Here is a 13,133-nt window from a genome sequence, read left to right on the forward strand (position 1 = left end):
AATTTCATTAAATTACTTTAAAAAAGTGATATTTTCTGTGTATATATTTTCCTGAAAATGGGATAGCGCAAGTTTCTCATAACGACTAGTCATAAGCTTAAACCATTTGTATATTGTGCTTAAAAACCACGCAGTAGTTTTATGCTTGTAATCAATATTTTTTCTATCTATGTGATATAATATGGCTGCAGCAACATTGTTATTTAATAATCCTACGCTTAAAGCAACGTTCATTTTATCGAAGTGAGCAGGATTTATTGATTTTTCTTTAAGTGTGGACACAGTTTTAAAGTATCTTTTTGGTCTAGCATATATACCTCACGAATAGGTTTGATAGAGACTTCGTTGTGTGGTAAGTTATACTTTTTCACTATTGTTTCATCTAAATAAAATGTGTTACCTGCAGTTAATGCGCATGCAATATTTTTAAAAACATGAACTGAATCTGCTGTAATAAATAGTTTATCTTCATTGTTACATGGATGTTGAGTGAAATTTTTTATTTGACTATATTTACCAGCTGTAATATCAAAAAGTCTCCACCAACTCCTATTTTGTGCTCCCATATCCGAAAGTACTACCTTAATAATTAATCCAATATCGTGTGCCTTTTCAATAATTGTTAAAATCTTTCTCGCCATTTCTTGCGGGCAAAATGAATTGGCTGTATATTCATATCCAATGGTTTGTTTCCACTTAGTAGTAATGCCGCACAGCATAAATACCATACTATGTGTAGCTAGCTGATCACAAGAATCCATTCCTCCTGACAGTTTCATTGTTGGTCGGCCAATAATTGCATTGGTACTTCTATCATATTGCAAACCAGGCTTTATGGACATTTCATCTATAAGTAGTATTGCATGTTTTTCTTCTGATTTAAATGTCTGTATCTAAAATAACATAACAAAATACATCATAAACTCTACATGAAAATATGCATATATATAATACTTTTATTTATATTCAGCTGCTTTTTGATGAAAGTAATTTCAGTTTAAATGTACTTATACAAATATATTAATAAATTATTAAATAAATAAATAAATAAATAAATATATATATATATATATATATATATATGTATGTATGTATGTATGTATGTTTTGTGTGTATATATACTGTTCGGGGGCACGCGTTAGCGCGGGATGGCGCGAGGTAAAGACAACCACAAGAGAAGACACAGCAAGTACAGAGAAAATAGCGTTTATAATGTCAAATATGTACAGTTAACACAGGTTACTTTTAGGCAAGTGCCGTGAGCGCGCACAGAGTTGAGCACGGCGAGAGCAGCGAGAAGCGGTTCAGCAAGCGAGTGCGAAACGGCGGCGGTATAGCAAGGCGGTTTAGAAAAGCGGTGTACTAGCGGTGATCTGCGAGCGAAATCGATTCCGCGGCGCAGCGGCGATCCCTTTATCACCTCCGAGGCGAAACTCCCTCCAGGCTGGGTACCACCAGTTTCGGGAGGGTGATTGGCCATCGGAGCCCTACGTCATAGAACCGACGTCACCGTTTTCACGTGACGCCCCGGCGGGGTCGTTACATGGTTTCAACTGTTTTGTTTATAGCAGGGATCTTTCTTTTGTGAGAGCGTCGTCGTTCGACTTTGTTTATGCGACCGGTCGACCGTGGCTGTGTTGTTGCTAACAATTAGCGAACTTTCGGAAAGTAACGAAAGATCCATGCTATAACGTGCCGCGAGGTATTCCCTTAACGCGAAATTATTTAGGCGATTATTTTATAGAAAGCGTGACATGCGCTGACATGCAACCGAATTATCACGATCTCACACATTCCCGCCCGCCTCGTCATATGGTGACGAAACGAGACGGTGCGCTCGCTGAGGCGATCGCAGTCGCGGCACGAAGTATCGATTAGCGATCGATTACTGATGATCGCAATCCCGGCGCGAGTGCGAGCGGCCATGTTGCGAGGTGCGCGGCTGCGCATTGTCATAACACGCGAGAATCTCGAGCGAGAAACATATTTCGCACGATATGTTTCTATGTATGTTTTTCGGTATATACATGGTGCCGTGAAGTGATGTGACGCGAGTGTGTGTTAAGTTAAGGCGGAAGGCCGAAATCACCGATTAAGTGAAGTGCACGGAGTGCATTGGCGGAAGGCCGACATCACCGATTAAGTGAAGTGCACGGAGTGCATTGGCGGAAGGCCGTCAGAGACAATTACGCGAAGTGACAATAATAACCGACGGACATAAGTAGCGCGAACCGCGAAAACTAACGCAACGGATGGTTTTGGCTCACGCATCCGCAACGGTGGTGGTGGAGCCAGCGGCCCCGGGAAGCAGCACAAGTTTGACGAGTGGCCGGACGAATTCGGAGGCGGCCGTGCGGACGGTCACTACGCGGACGACGCCGTCGTCTCCAGGATGCAGCTTGATGATCCTTGCGAGGGGCCATCGATTCGGCGGAGCGATCTCGGACCGCATCAAGCAGAGTGAGCCGACATCCGGGGTGGTCTCAGCAGATAGCCACTTTGGTCGGGAAGCGAGATGCTGGATGCATTCGCGCGACCACCGTTGCCAAAAATGATCGCGCATCTTTTGCACCAGCTGCCATCGAGTTAAGGTGTTGTCCGGCCTCTCTCCCAGTGACGGCTCAGGAGCTGCCAGCAAGGGAGCCCCGATAAGGAAGTGCCCCGGGGTCAGTGCCGTGACGTCGTCTGGGTCATCGGACAAGGCCTGAAGCGGCCGAGAATTCAGACAGGCCTCAACCTGAGCGAGGAAGGTGGCCATTTCCTCGAAGGTGAGGGTCGTTTCGCCGATGACTCGCCTCAGGTGGAACTTGGTGGATTTCACCGCCGCCTCCCAGAGTCCGCCGAAATGCGGTGCGGCTGGTGGATTGAAATGCCACCGGATTCCGTGGGTGGAGACGTCGTGAGCGATGCGCCGGCCGTCGGATGACGACGCGCGTAAGAGGTCCTGCAGTGCCCGGTCAGCCCCGATGAAGTTGGTGCCACAGTCGGAATAGATGTCCGTGCAGAGTCCCCGGCGGGCCGTGAAACGACGGAGGGCGGCCAAGAATGCCTCCGTCGTGTAATCGGAGACTACTTCGAGGTGCACGGCTTTGGAGACGAGGCACACAAAGACGGCGATGAAAGCCTTGTGCGCTCGATGTCCTCGCCCTTTGGTCGTGCGTATGAGAATCGGGCCGGCATAATCCACGCCGGTCCGCTGGAAGGGCCGCGACGGGATGACCCGGGCCCGTGGAAGGCTGCCCATCGGTGGTTGCGGAGGCGCGGCTCGCCATCGGGTGCAAATTACGCATCGATGCAACAGCTGTTTCACCACGGCTCTGCCTCGTGGAATCCAGTGGCGGAGGCGGAGAGTGCCGAGCGTGAGTTGCACTCCGCCGTGGAGGGTTCGTCGGTGGCAGGACTCCACGAGCAGACGAGTGAGCCAGGAAGACGTTGGAGCGATCAATGGGTGTCGCGCGTCATGTGGAAGCAGTGCGTGCTTGAGTCGCCCTCCGACTCGGAGCACGCCGTTGTCGTCGAGGAAGGGACTCAGCTTGGCGAGTGGACTGCGATGCGACACAGTGCGGCCGTCCCTGACGGCCTTGATCTCCTCCGGGTAGTGAAGTGATTGCACCACCCGTTGCCAACGGAACAGTGCCGTGTCGAGTTCTTCCGGAGTGAGCGTTCTCGCCCGATCGTCCGGACGGGGATCGTCGGTGCGGGAGGTGGTGCGTCGCCATCGCAGACACCACGCCGTGACGCGTAGAAGCCGGTGTAGCGAAGAGAATCGAAGGAGAGTGTCGGGCTCCGTTTCGATCCTCCCGACGGCGGACACGACGGCCTTCCGCTCAGGCATCTCCGCGTCGGGAATCTCGTCGTTCTCGTCGGGCCACCGGGTTCGGTCCTCCCGCAGCCACGCCGGGCCCGTCCACCACAACGGATGGCCGATCAGTTCGCCGGGCGCAATCCCTCGGGAAGCGCAGTCGGCCGGGTTGTCGCGTCCGGGAACGTGCCGCCACCGAGCCTCGGGAAGAGTCCGCTGAATGAGCGACACCCGGTTGGCCACGAACGTCTTCCAACGGGATGCGTGGCCCTTGATCCAGTGAAGTGTCACTCGGGCGTCGGACCAGAGGAAGATCGGTGCTGCGGGCAAATGTAAAGTGTCGCGAGCGTGTCGCGTTAATTTAGTGAGCAGTGCGGCCGCGGACAATTCGAGTCGAGCGAGGGACACCTGCTGAATCGGAGCAACCTTGCTCTTGGCCACGAGCAAGTGCAGCGTGGTGGAGCCGCCTCTCGTGACGCGGAGGTAGACGGCAGCGGCGTAACCTCGCTCGGAAGCGTCGGCGAAGCCATGGATCTCGACCTGAGACTCCGTAGCTCCGCAGTTGAGCCAGCGGCTCACGCGAAGACCCTCGAGAAGCGGGAGCTCCCCCAGGAAGCGCGCCCAAAGTTGAGCGTCCGCCGATGGAAGGGGGGAGTCCCATTCCAGTCGCTTCAACCAAGCGGACTGGATAAAAATCTTGGCTCTGATCACGACGGGGGTGAGCCATCCGAGCGGATCAAACAATCGCGCGGTCTCCGAGAGGACACGCCTCTTCGTGAATTCGGTGATCGCGCGCGTACGAATCGCGACGGAAAATTCGTCGTCCGTTGGGTGCCATCGGAGGCCGAGAGTGGAGTGAGTGTCGTTCTCCCACACGTGCAGTGCGCGTTGAAGGCGATGTTCCCGCGGGATGCCGACGAGAATGTCCTCGGAGTTCGCGGCCCACTTACGTAACGGAAACCCGCCCGCCGTGCAGAGCTCGCGTAGTTCGGTTTGCACCGCGATCGCGTCGTCGATTGTGTCCTCTCCGGTTACGACATCGTCCACGTATCTGTCCTCCTCGAGGGCGATCGCGCCGCGCGGATACCGAGACCTTTCGTCCGCGGCGAGTTGCAAGAGCGTTCGAATCGCGACCCACGGCGAACACTTGAGGCCGTACGTGACCGTCGTCAGGCGGAGAACGCGCACGAGCAAGTCGACGGCACTTCTCCACAGGATCCGTTGGTGGTCGCGATCTTCCGGGTGGACCGAGATCTGACGATACATCTTCTCGATGTCGGTGATCATCACGTAGCGGTGCCGACGCCAACGCAAGAGCACGTCAGCGAGTGCCGGCAAGAGGTTAGCGCCTGCGAAGAGGTGGTCGTTCAGCGATTCGCCGGAGCTGGTGCGTTGTGAGCCGTTGAACACCACTCGAAGTTTGGTGGTGGTGCTGGCCTCCTTCAACACTCCGTGGTGCGGCAGGTAGCACGCTCCGCGAGGTAGGTTCTCGTCAGACGGAGCAACGGCTTCCATGTGCCCGAGGTCTTCGTACTCCCGCATGAACGCGTGGTAGAGCTCTCCGAACCGGGGATCTCGGGCGCACTTGCGTTCCATGGCGGTGAGCAGGCGCTCCGCGGGCTTGCGGGTCTCGACGAGATTCTTCGGCGGCGAGGCGAACGGCAGTCGGACGACGTACCGGCCAGAGGGGGTGCGCTCGTGGGTGCGCACAAAGTGTTGCTCGCACTCCTCTTCTTCGGGAGTGAGCGTGACGGAAGCGGGAGGTTCGCTCTCCTGCTCCCAGAAGCGGCGTACCAGCTCGGCCAAGTCACGGTCGGCGGTGCCTTGGAATGAGCTGAGGTGACCAACGAGGGAGGTCGCACCGCAGCCCCCTGACAAGATCCATCCCAGGATGGTCTTCTGAGCTATTGGCGTTTGCGGTTCGCCTCGGCGGAGACCATCCTCCAGGATGGTCGAGCAAACTTCAGCGCCCAACAGCAACTCGACGGGGTCGTTGGCGGTGAAGCGCGGATCGGCCAACGGGAGTCCTTGAAGATGAGGCCACGTGGTGCTGCACTTGTTCGTGGAGCCTTGGTAGAGCGAGAGACGCGGAAGCACGAACGCGACGGCGGTGAACGAGTCCCCGGTGGTCCTCGACGTAACGTTCAGTGACACCTTGCCCCGAGTGGACCCCGAGTGTGAGCCGCCGATGCCAAAGATAGACACTCGCGTGCGCGATCGCGGCAGGCGTAGCCGCTGCACCAAGGACTCCGACACGATCGACACTTCGGAGCCCTGGTCTATGAGGGCCCGAACCTCATGGGGATCTCCGTGCCGGTCGGCAATGGTCACGCGCGCGGTCGCGAGGAGAATCGCCTTACGGTCTTCGGTCTTTCCGGCGGCGGAAAGCGCGCTGACTTCCGCGGCAGGTTTCGGCGTGGAAACGTACGCGTCGTGCAACATCGAGTGGTGACGCAAGTTGCATGTGAAGCAGTTTCGCGTAGACTGACACTTCACCACCAGATGATTGCCGAGACAGTTGTAGCAGAGTTTATTGGTCTCGACCACAGTCTTCCTCTCACTGGCTGTCTTGGCCTTGAAGTCGGGGCACCCCATGAGCGAGTGCTTCCCCTTGCATAGCGGGCACTGAGAAGGCTCGGAACGCTTCGCGACGTGGGTTTTCGCGGACCGTGACGGTTCACTCGCGGGTTTGGTAGTGTTCTTCGGATTCGCGGCGTTTAACGTGAGAATCCGTTTGGAGATGAAGCTCATCAGCGTATCGTGGGACGGCGGTTCGAAGGAATCTCCCGAGGAGGATTCCCATTCCAGACGCGTTCGCGAGTCGAACAGTTCGATGACGAGGTGGTTGAAAAGGTCCATGCCGTGCGAAGCTATGGGCCTCCCAATGCTCTCTTGAGCATTCACGGCGGACGTGGCGGCGTTATGGACGCGGCTGAGCTCGTCGGCGGTAGCGGCTTTCATCTTCGCCACGGCGGTAAACGTGGCGAAGTTGGAGCGTATCAGCTCCCTCTTGTTCTCGTAATGCTGGCAGAGTAGCGCCCACGCGCGATCGTAATTTTCGCCCGTAATGGTTAACGATCTTATTAATTTTTCAGCCGGCCCTTTGAGACACGAGCGGAGGTAGTGCAGCCGTTCGACTGGCGGAATCGCCGGCTTGTCGCCGATGACCGACCGAAAGAGATCGCGGAAAGATGGCCAGTCCTCGTAGGCGCCCGAAAATTGCGGCAAGTTGATACGGGGCAGCGAGACGCGAGGCGCGTGTTCGCCCCCCTGATCTGACGCCGTGACGGACGCGGAAGCCGACGCGGCCTTGAAGAGCTTCGCCTGTTCGGACAGGATGCTACGCTGGAGCACGTAAGCGCTCTCGGCTTGGTCGAGTAAGTCTAATTTTGCGTACTCACTCTCAGCGTAGCGGTCCTTGTAGCAGGCCCGAACAAGGTCATGCTGGCTCTCGAACTTCGCCCAGTGGTCGTCGAGGAGGCGAATGCGAGTCTCGACGGCAGAGAGGGTGATATTCGCCTGACCCATCTTCTTCAGGTTTTCGACTGCGTTGGAGATGCGTACGAAGAGTTCGTGTTGGCTGTTCAGCATGGCGCTATGGTCAAGACTCATGGTGTCTTCTGTTTTAGGCACTCCCGATCGCGGTTGCCGGCGATGATCCGGCTCGAAGGACCAGAATGTTCGGGGGCACGCGTTAGCGCGGGATGGCGCGAGGTAAAGACAACCACAAGAGAAGACACAGCAAGTACAGAGAAAATAGCGTTTATAATGTCAAATATGTACAGTTAACACAGGTTACTTTTAGGCAAGTGCCGTGAGCGCGCACAGAGTTGAGCACGGCGAGAGCAGCGAGAAGCGGTTCAGCAAGCGAGTGCGAAACGGCGGCGGTATAGCAAGGCGGTTTAGAAAAGCGGTGTACTAGCGGTGATCTGCGAGCGAAATCGATTCCGCGGCGCAGCGGCGATCCCTTTATCACCTCCGAGGCGAAACTCCCTCCAGGCTGGGTACCACCAGTTTCGGGAGGGTGATTGGCCATCGGAGCCCTACGTCATAGAACCGACGTCACCGTTTTCACGTGACGCCCCGGCGGGGTCGTTACATGGTTTCAACTGTTTTGTTTATAGCAGGGATCTTTCTTTTGTGAGAGCGTCGTCGTTCGACTTTGTTTATGCGACCGGTCGACCGTGGCTGTGTTGTTGCTAACAATTAGCGAACTTTCGGAAAGTAACGAAAGATCCATGCTATAACGTGCCGCGAGGTATTCCCTTAACGCGAAATTATTTAGGCGATTATTTTATAGAAAGCGTGACATGCGCTGACATGCAACCGAATTATCACGATCTCACACATATACAAAAATATGAAAAACTTAATTATTCTTTTTTATAAAAGCGCACGCAGTTTAGAATAGAAGCATAATTTTATAATTTTACATTGTATGTGTTACATATGCGTGCGTATATAACTTTGCATATATTTTTTTCTTGAAACTGAAGTTACTTTTTTTAACATATGTATAGCAATAAGGGTGGTTCTACAATCATTCCACAATACACTGTCGGAAGTCGTTGTCGGAAGAGTTTACCACAGTTTAATTTAGAAAAGAATTATCCACTGTGTTTGATCAATTCTGCCGACAATAACTCCCGACAGTCTGTTGTGGAATTAGCCTAATAAAAATACTAACTTTCATCTTTAACAGCTGGAATATGTCTTCTAAAATACCTGGCCCAAATTTTAAATTTTGTATGCGGTTTTGTAGAGTACGAATACTTGGATATGGCAAGTTCTGCCGTTGCACCTCCTCGTAGCCTTTTCGTCCGCAGGCTACGTACAGTTTCAAGGCTTTATTTATTGTTTGTGTAGACCATGAAGATCCTCTATGGTGACACTTTGTCATAAAATTGTGTTGATCTGCGTTGAACACTTTTTCAAAATGTATATTTCTTTGCCGCAATTTTTTCTTCAAAATATTACATTCTCGTATTTTTCGTGTTAAAGCATTTTCCAATTTCCTAATCTTTCTATCTTTTTTTCTGATTAATGGAGTGTTCTGTGATTCATCCATAACATTTGTTCCAATATTATTTGTCATGCTATTACTATTGTTCTCATCGTTATTATTACTGTTGCCATCGTCATTATTATTACTGATGTCCTCATAGTTATTATTACTGTTAATATCATTACACAAGCTAGTGCAATTTATATTTATTAGGTTCTGGTCATTGTCACCTATGAAAAATTAAAAATGAAAGCTTTAATAACAAAAAACAAGTTAACGCAGTATACTAAACAACATACAAACAGTTTAATAAATAAGTTAATTTATATATACAATGGTTACAAACAATTCAAGGCTTCATTTTCTAATTCACTTGTCATAAAAATCTTACAAATATAAATGCACACATTAAAGTTTCTATAAATATATACAATATATACACTTGCAACTTTAAATTATTCATATTTTTTTATTTATATGTGTTCAAAAATCTAGCCCCATGTAATTTATATTTTTTACTTATAAGTATTATTATATTATTTAATACTTACAAATTTCTATCTCCACAGGTCTAGATGTCTTTTCTGTTAATTGGTTTTCCGTCTCTATTGTGTGTTTCTCTAATAAATTTGGTTTTGCGAATGGACGGAGCAGTTTTCTTCCATCTTCTCTTTTATTCTCAAACTGGTCCTCACCAAAATGTGCCTGCACAATTTACGTAAAAATTATCACTGTAATACATCATTTCATACATAATTATAATTTTTTATTAACTTACCTCACAAATTACAGCTCTTTCAGATAACGTATTTCTCCCAATTAATCGTAACCATTCTAATCGCCTTTCGCTATTTCTTTTGCCTGTTGGCAAGCGAAATAAGCGAGCTCCTTTCTCTGTACGGTTTTTGCACAAATCCACGCAACAAGCTGGCATTTTAATATGTATTTTTCGACTTATGTATTTTTGCTTTACCACTGTTTACCACACAGGTTGTGTCAACACTCCGCAGAAGGTACAATTGTACTTTAAGTGTAATTGAACGATATAGAAGTGTACTATTTACACTTTTCGCCGCCATTTTGGCTCCATCGAGAACAAAGGATTTTTAGTTTGCGTTACTTTATAGATCTAGTGACTTTACGTTACCAACTTCGTCCATTAGATTAAGCATTAAGGCGTGCGAGGCGCCGACCGCGTTGCGCCCCAGGAACTAATCACGTGGCTGCAGCGTAAACAGCGCATGCGTGTGCAAGCCGGTACGTGCGTGCAGCTCGCAGAGCGGGCATTCAGCGTTAGTTCATCGTAACAGATAGTCGCGTTTGATAATTACTGTCTTTCTTTCGAGAAGATTCTCCTAAGTTGAGAACTGATACGCGATTGTAATCGTTACGATATTCAAGCCATCGGCTTCGTGCAATAACCGAGATTTGTTAATACTATCGAGCGAAGCTGTTGCGGTAAAGCTAAGAGGAAAGATACCCAGATATCCAAAGATCCTCGGACCGAACAGCGTGAAGGAAGGACGAACGTCGCCATTACGATGTAGTCACACAAACGAAGGACGAGTCAGCCATCTTGGCACGTTGAGAAAGCCCGCAAGGGCTGGGTCAAGGAGACCATTATTTTCCATAAACAAGGAAAGCAATCGCTTTCAGGTAACATATTCCGATCTCTGGAGAATCATTGATCACAACAGAGTAATCGCTAGTATACTGGCTAGCGTTGTATGAAGAACTTAACGTTCTATCATAATGCGATCTTTGATTTCAGAGCTCGAGAAAGAGCGAAGCGAGGAATATTTCCTCCCTTAAGGCAACATAGCTATCTGTACCGATTAATCCGGTATTAATTTGATAACTGAGCTCAGTATAATTACTTTACGACAATTTCTTGTGGTTGCAACCCGCGTGTAATATCATTTATTCTGGCTGTAAAATAACTCAACTTACATTATCGAGACACATTACCGAAAGAGAAACGTGATTCTGCTATTCATGTTAACAATGCGTTACACGTGCGTCGATTGTGATTTATTCTCATTGCTATGACCATAACTTGCGTTATTACGATAAACGTATTATCTGTTTATGGTTAATTCTACTTAAACAAATTCTCTATTCATTCTTTACTGAATTTGATTATAATCGCTATATTACTTATTCGATAACTTGCCGTATTGCTGAAGTTACTGTGTCAATTAATACTGAAAAGTGCGTCACATTTGATTGGCAGAAACGCACACAACAGGCTATTTAGCGCAATACTTTATTTCTTTTATTAATATAGTCATTGTTCCTTCGATTACAAATAATATATTCGCTAACTACTTATTATCAAGAATTATATTATAACCAACAGTTAATTGACACATTCCTTCATATATGATTATTCTTATGTATATATTTATTGATACTTATATGTGCTTAATTATGCAAAATGTATTTAACATGAGTGATTCTTTCTTCGAGATAGTTTAATACTGAAGTGCATTTGATTGCTTCACCATTTTGACAAATGAGCAGAATAGATGTTTGCTTTCTTCAGATAAGGTCTATGATTCCATACAAGATTACAATATTGCAGTCTCAACAAGAAGGGATTATTCTTTAATGACTATTCTTTTCTCTGTATTTTTAAACAGCCGAGCATTTTATACAAAACCTTATTATACTATTTATGCATCTACTATCAAACAATCCTAAATGGAAAAATAAGTTTTACTTGGAAATACACAATCTCTTTAACCTAAACCACGTTAGTCGAGGTGTTGTTTCCTATACAATCTAGAGTCCAAACTCCTGCGCGAGCTTGTACTAAACACAGGGACGAGACTGCCAAGACCTCGCTGGCCCGCACGCACCAAAATCATTCACCGAATATCGCGTTCCACAAATATTAATGTTAACGGAACATAAATGTCACTACCCGGTTAATTAGAGCATACTGTCCTTTTCGCGAAAGGCGAACTGTATCTCGTAACGGGAGAATACTACGTCGAATGACGAAGTTATTGTAAGTTCAAACGACGCGATTCGAGCAATCTACACCGCGTGTTTCGACCAGCTGTGTGAAGTTGGCCCCCCCACTACTAATCCAATAATAACTATCACCATTCGTTTGGTGGTCGTTTGGTGGTGTTTGGTAGTCCATTCCCGACGTTTGGTAGTCAAAGCTGTAACTAATAATGCGAAAAAAAGACATATGCGCGTGAAGTTAGCCCCCCCTCTTGTAAAACTCGGCTTTCCAAACTGCGTATATCATTTTAACTGTAAGCATTCGTTTGGTGTTCGCGTGCTGACGTTTGGTAGTCCATTCCCGATGATTGGTAGTCAAAGCTGTAACTAATAATGCGAAAAAAAGACATATGCGCGTGAAGTTAGCCCCCCTTCTTGTAAAACTCGGCTTTCCAGACTGCGTATATCATTTTAACTGTAAGCATTCGTTTGGTGGTCGCGTGCTGACGTTTGGTAGTCCATTCCCGATGATTGGTAGTCAAAGCTGTAACTAATAATGCGAAAAAAAGACATATGCGCGTGTAGTTAGCCCCCCCTCTTGTAAAACTCGGCTTTCCAGACTGCGTATATCATTTTAACTGTAAGCATTCGTTTGGTGGTCGCGTGCTGACGTTTGGTAGTCCATTCCCGATGATTGGTAGTCAAAGCTGTAACTAATAATGCGAAAAAAAGACATATGCGCGTGAAGTTAGCCCCCCCCCCTCTTGTAAAACTCGGCTTTCCAGACTGCGTATATCATTTTAACTGTAAGCATTCGTTTGGTGGTCGCGTGCTGACGTTTGGTAGTCCATTCACGATGATTGGTAGTCAAAGCTGTAACTAATAATGCGAAAAAAAGACATATGCGCGTAAAGTTAGCCCCCCCTCTTGTAAAACTCGGCTTTCCAGACTGCGTATATCATTTTAACTGTAAGCATTCGTTTGGTGGTCGCGTGCTGACGTTTGGTAGTCCATTCCCGATGATTGGTAGTCAAAGCTGTAACTAATAATGTGAAAAAAGACATATGCGCGTGTAGTTAGCCCCCCCTCTTGTAAAACTCGGCTTTCCAGATTGCATATATCATTTTAACTGTAAGCATTCGTTTGGTGGTCGCGTGCTGACGTTTGGTAGTCCATTCACGATGATTGGTAGTCAAAGCTGTTACTAATAATGCGAAAAAAAGACATATGCGCGTGAAGTTAGCCCCCCCTCTTGTAAAACTCGGCTTTCCAGACTGCATATATTATCAAACCGAACAAGTAACATTTACTTTACAAATAAATAATTAACCTGCATATATTATTATAATTATAAGAATTCGTTTGGCGCAT

The 13,133-nt window shown here is 48.1% G+C and overlaps 1 protein-coding gene across 1 annotated transcript; it reads right to left on the bottom strand.

Annotated features, from left to right (window-relative positions):
• Positions 1 to 2,263: 2,263 nt before the first annotated feature.
• Positions 2,264 to 7,414, bottom strand: LOC139777827 (uncharacterized). The gene has a single exon (XM_071715465.1). The coding sequence runs from the start codon at positions 7,412 to 7,414 to the stop codon at positions 2,264 to 2,266; it is 5,151 nt and encodes a 1,716-aa protein (XP_071571566.1).
• Positions 7,415 to 13,133: the final 5,719 nt, after the last annotated feature.

Source organism: Temnothorax nylanderi, unplaced genomic scaffold, assembly GCF_030848795.1.
Source record: "Temnothorax nylanderi isolate EJ_2023f unplaced genomic scaffold, tnyl_v1.0 TNYL_tig0164_pilon, whole genome shotgun sequence".
NCBI lineage: Eukaryota > Metazoa > Arthropoda > Insecta > Hymenoptera > Formicidae > Temnothorax > Temnothorax nylanderi.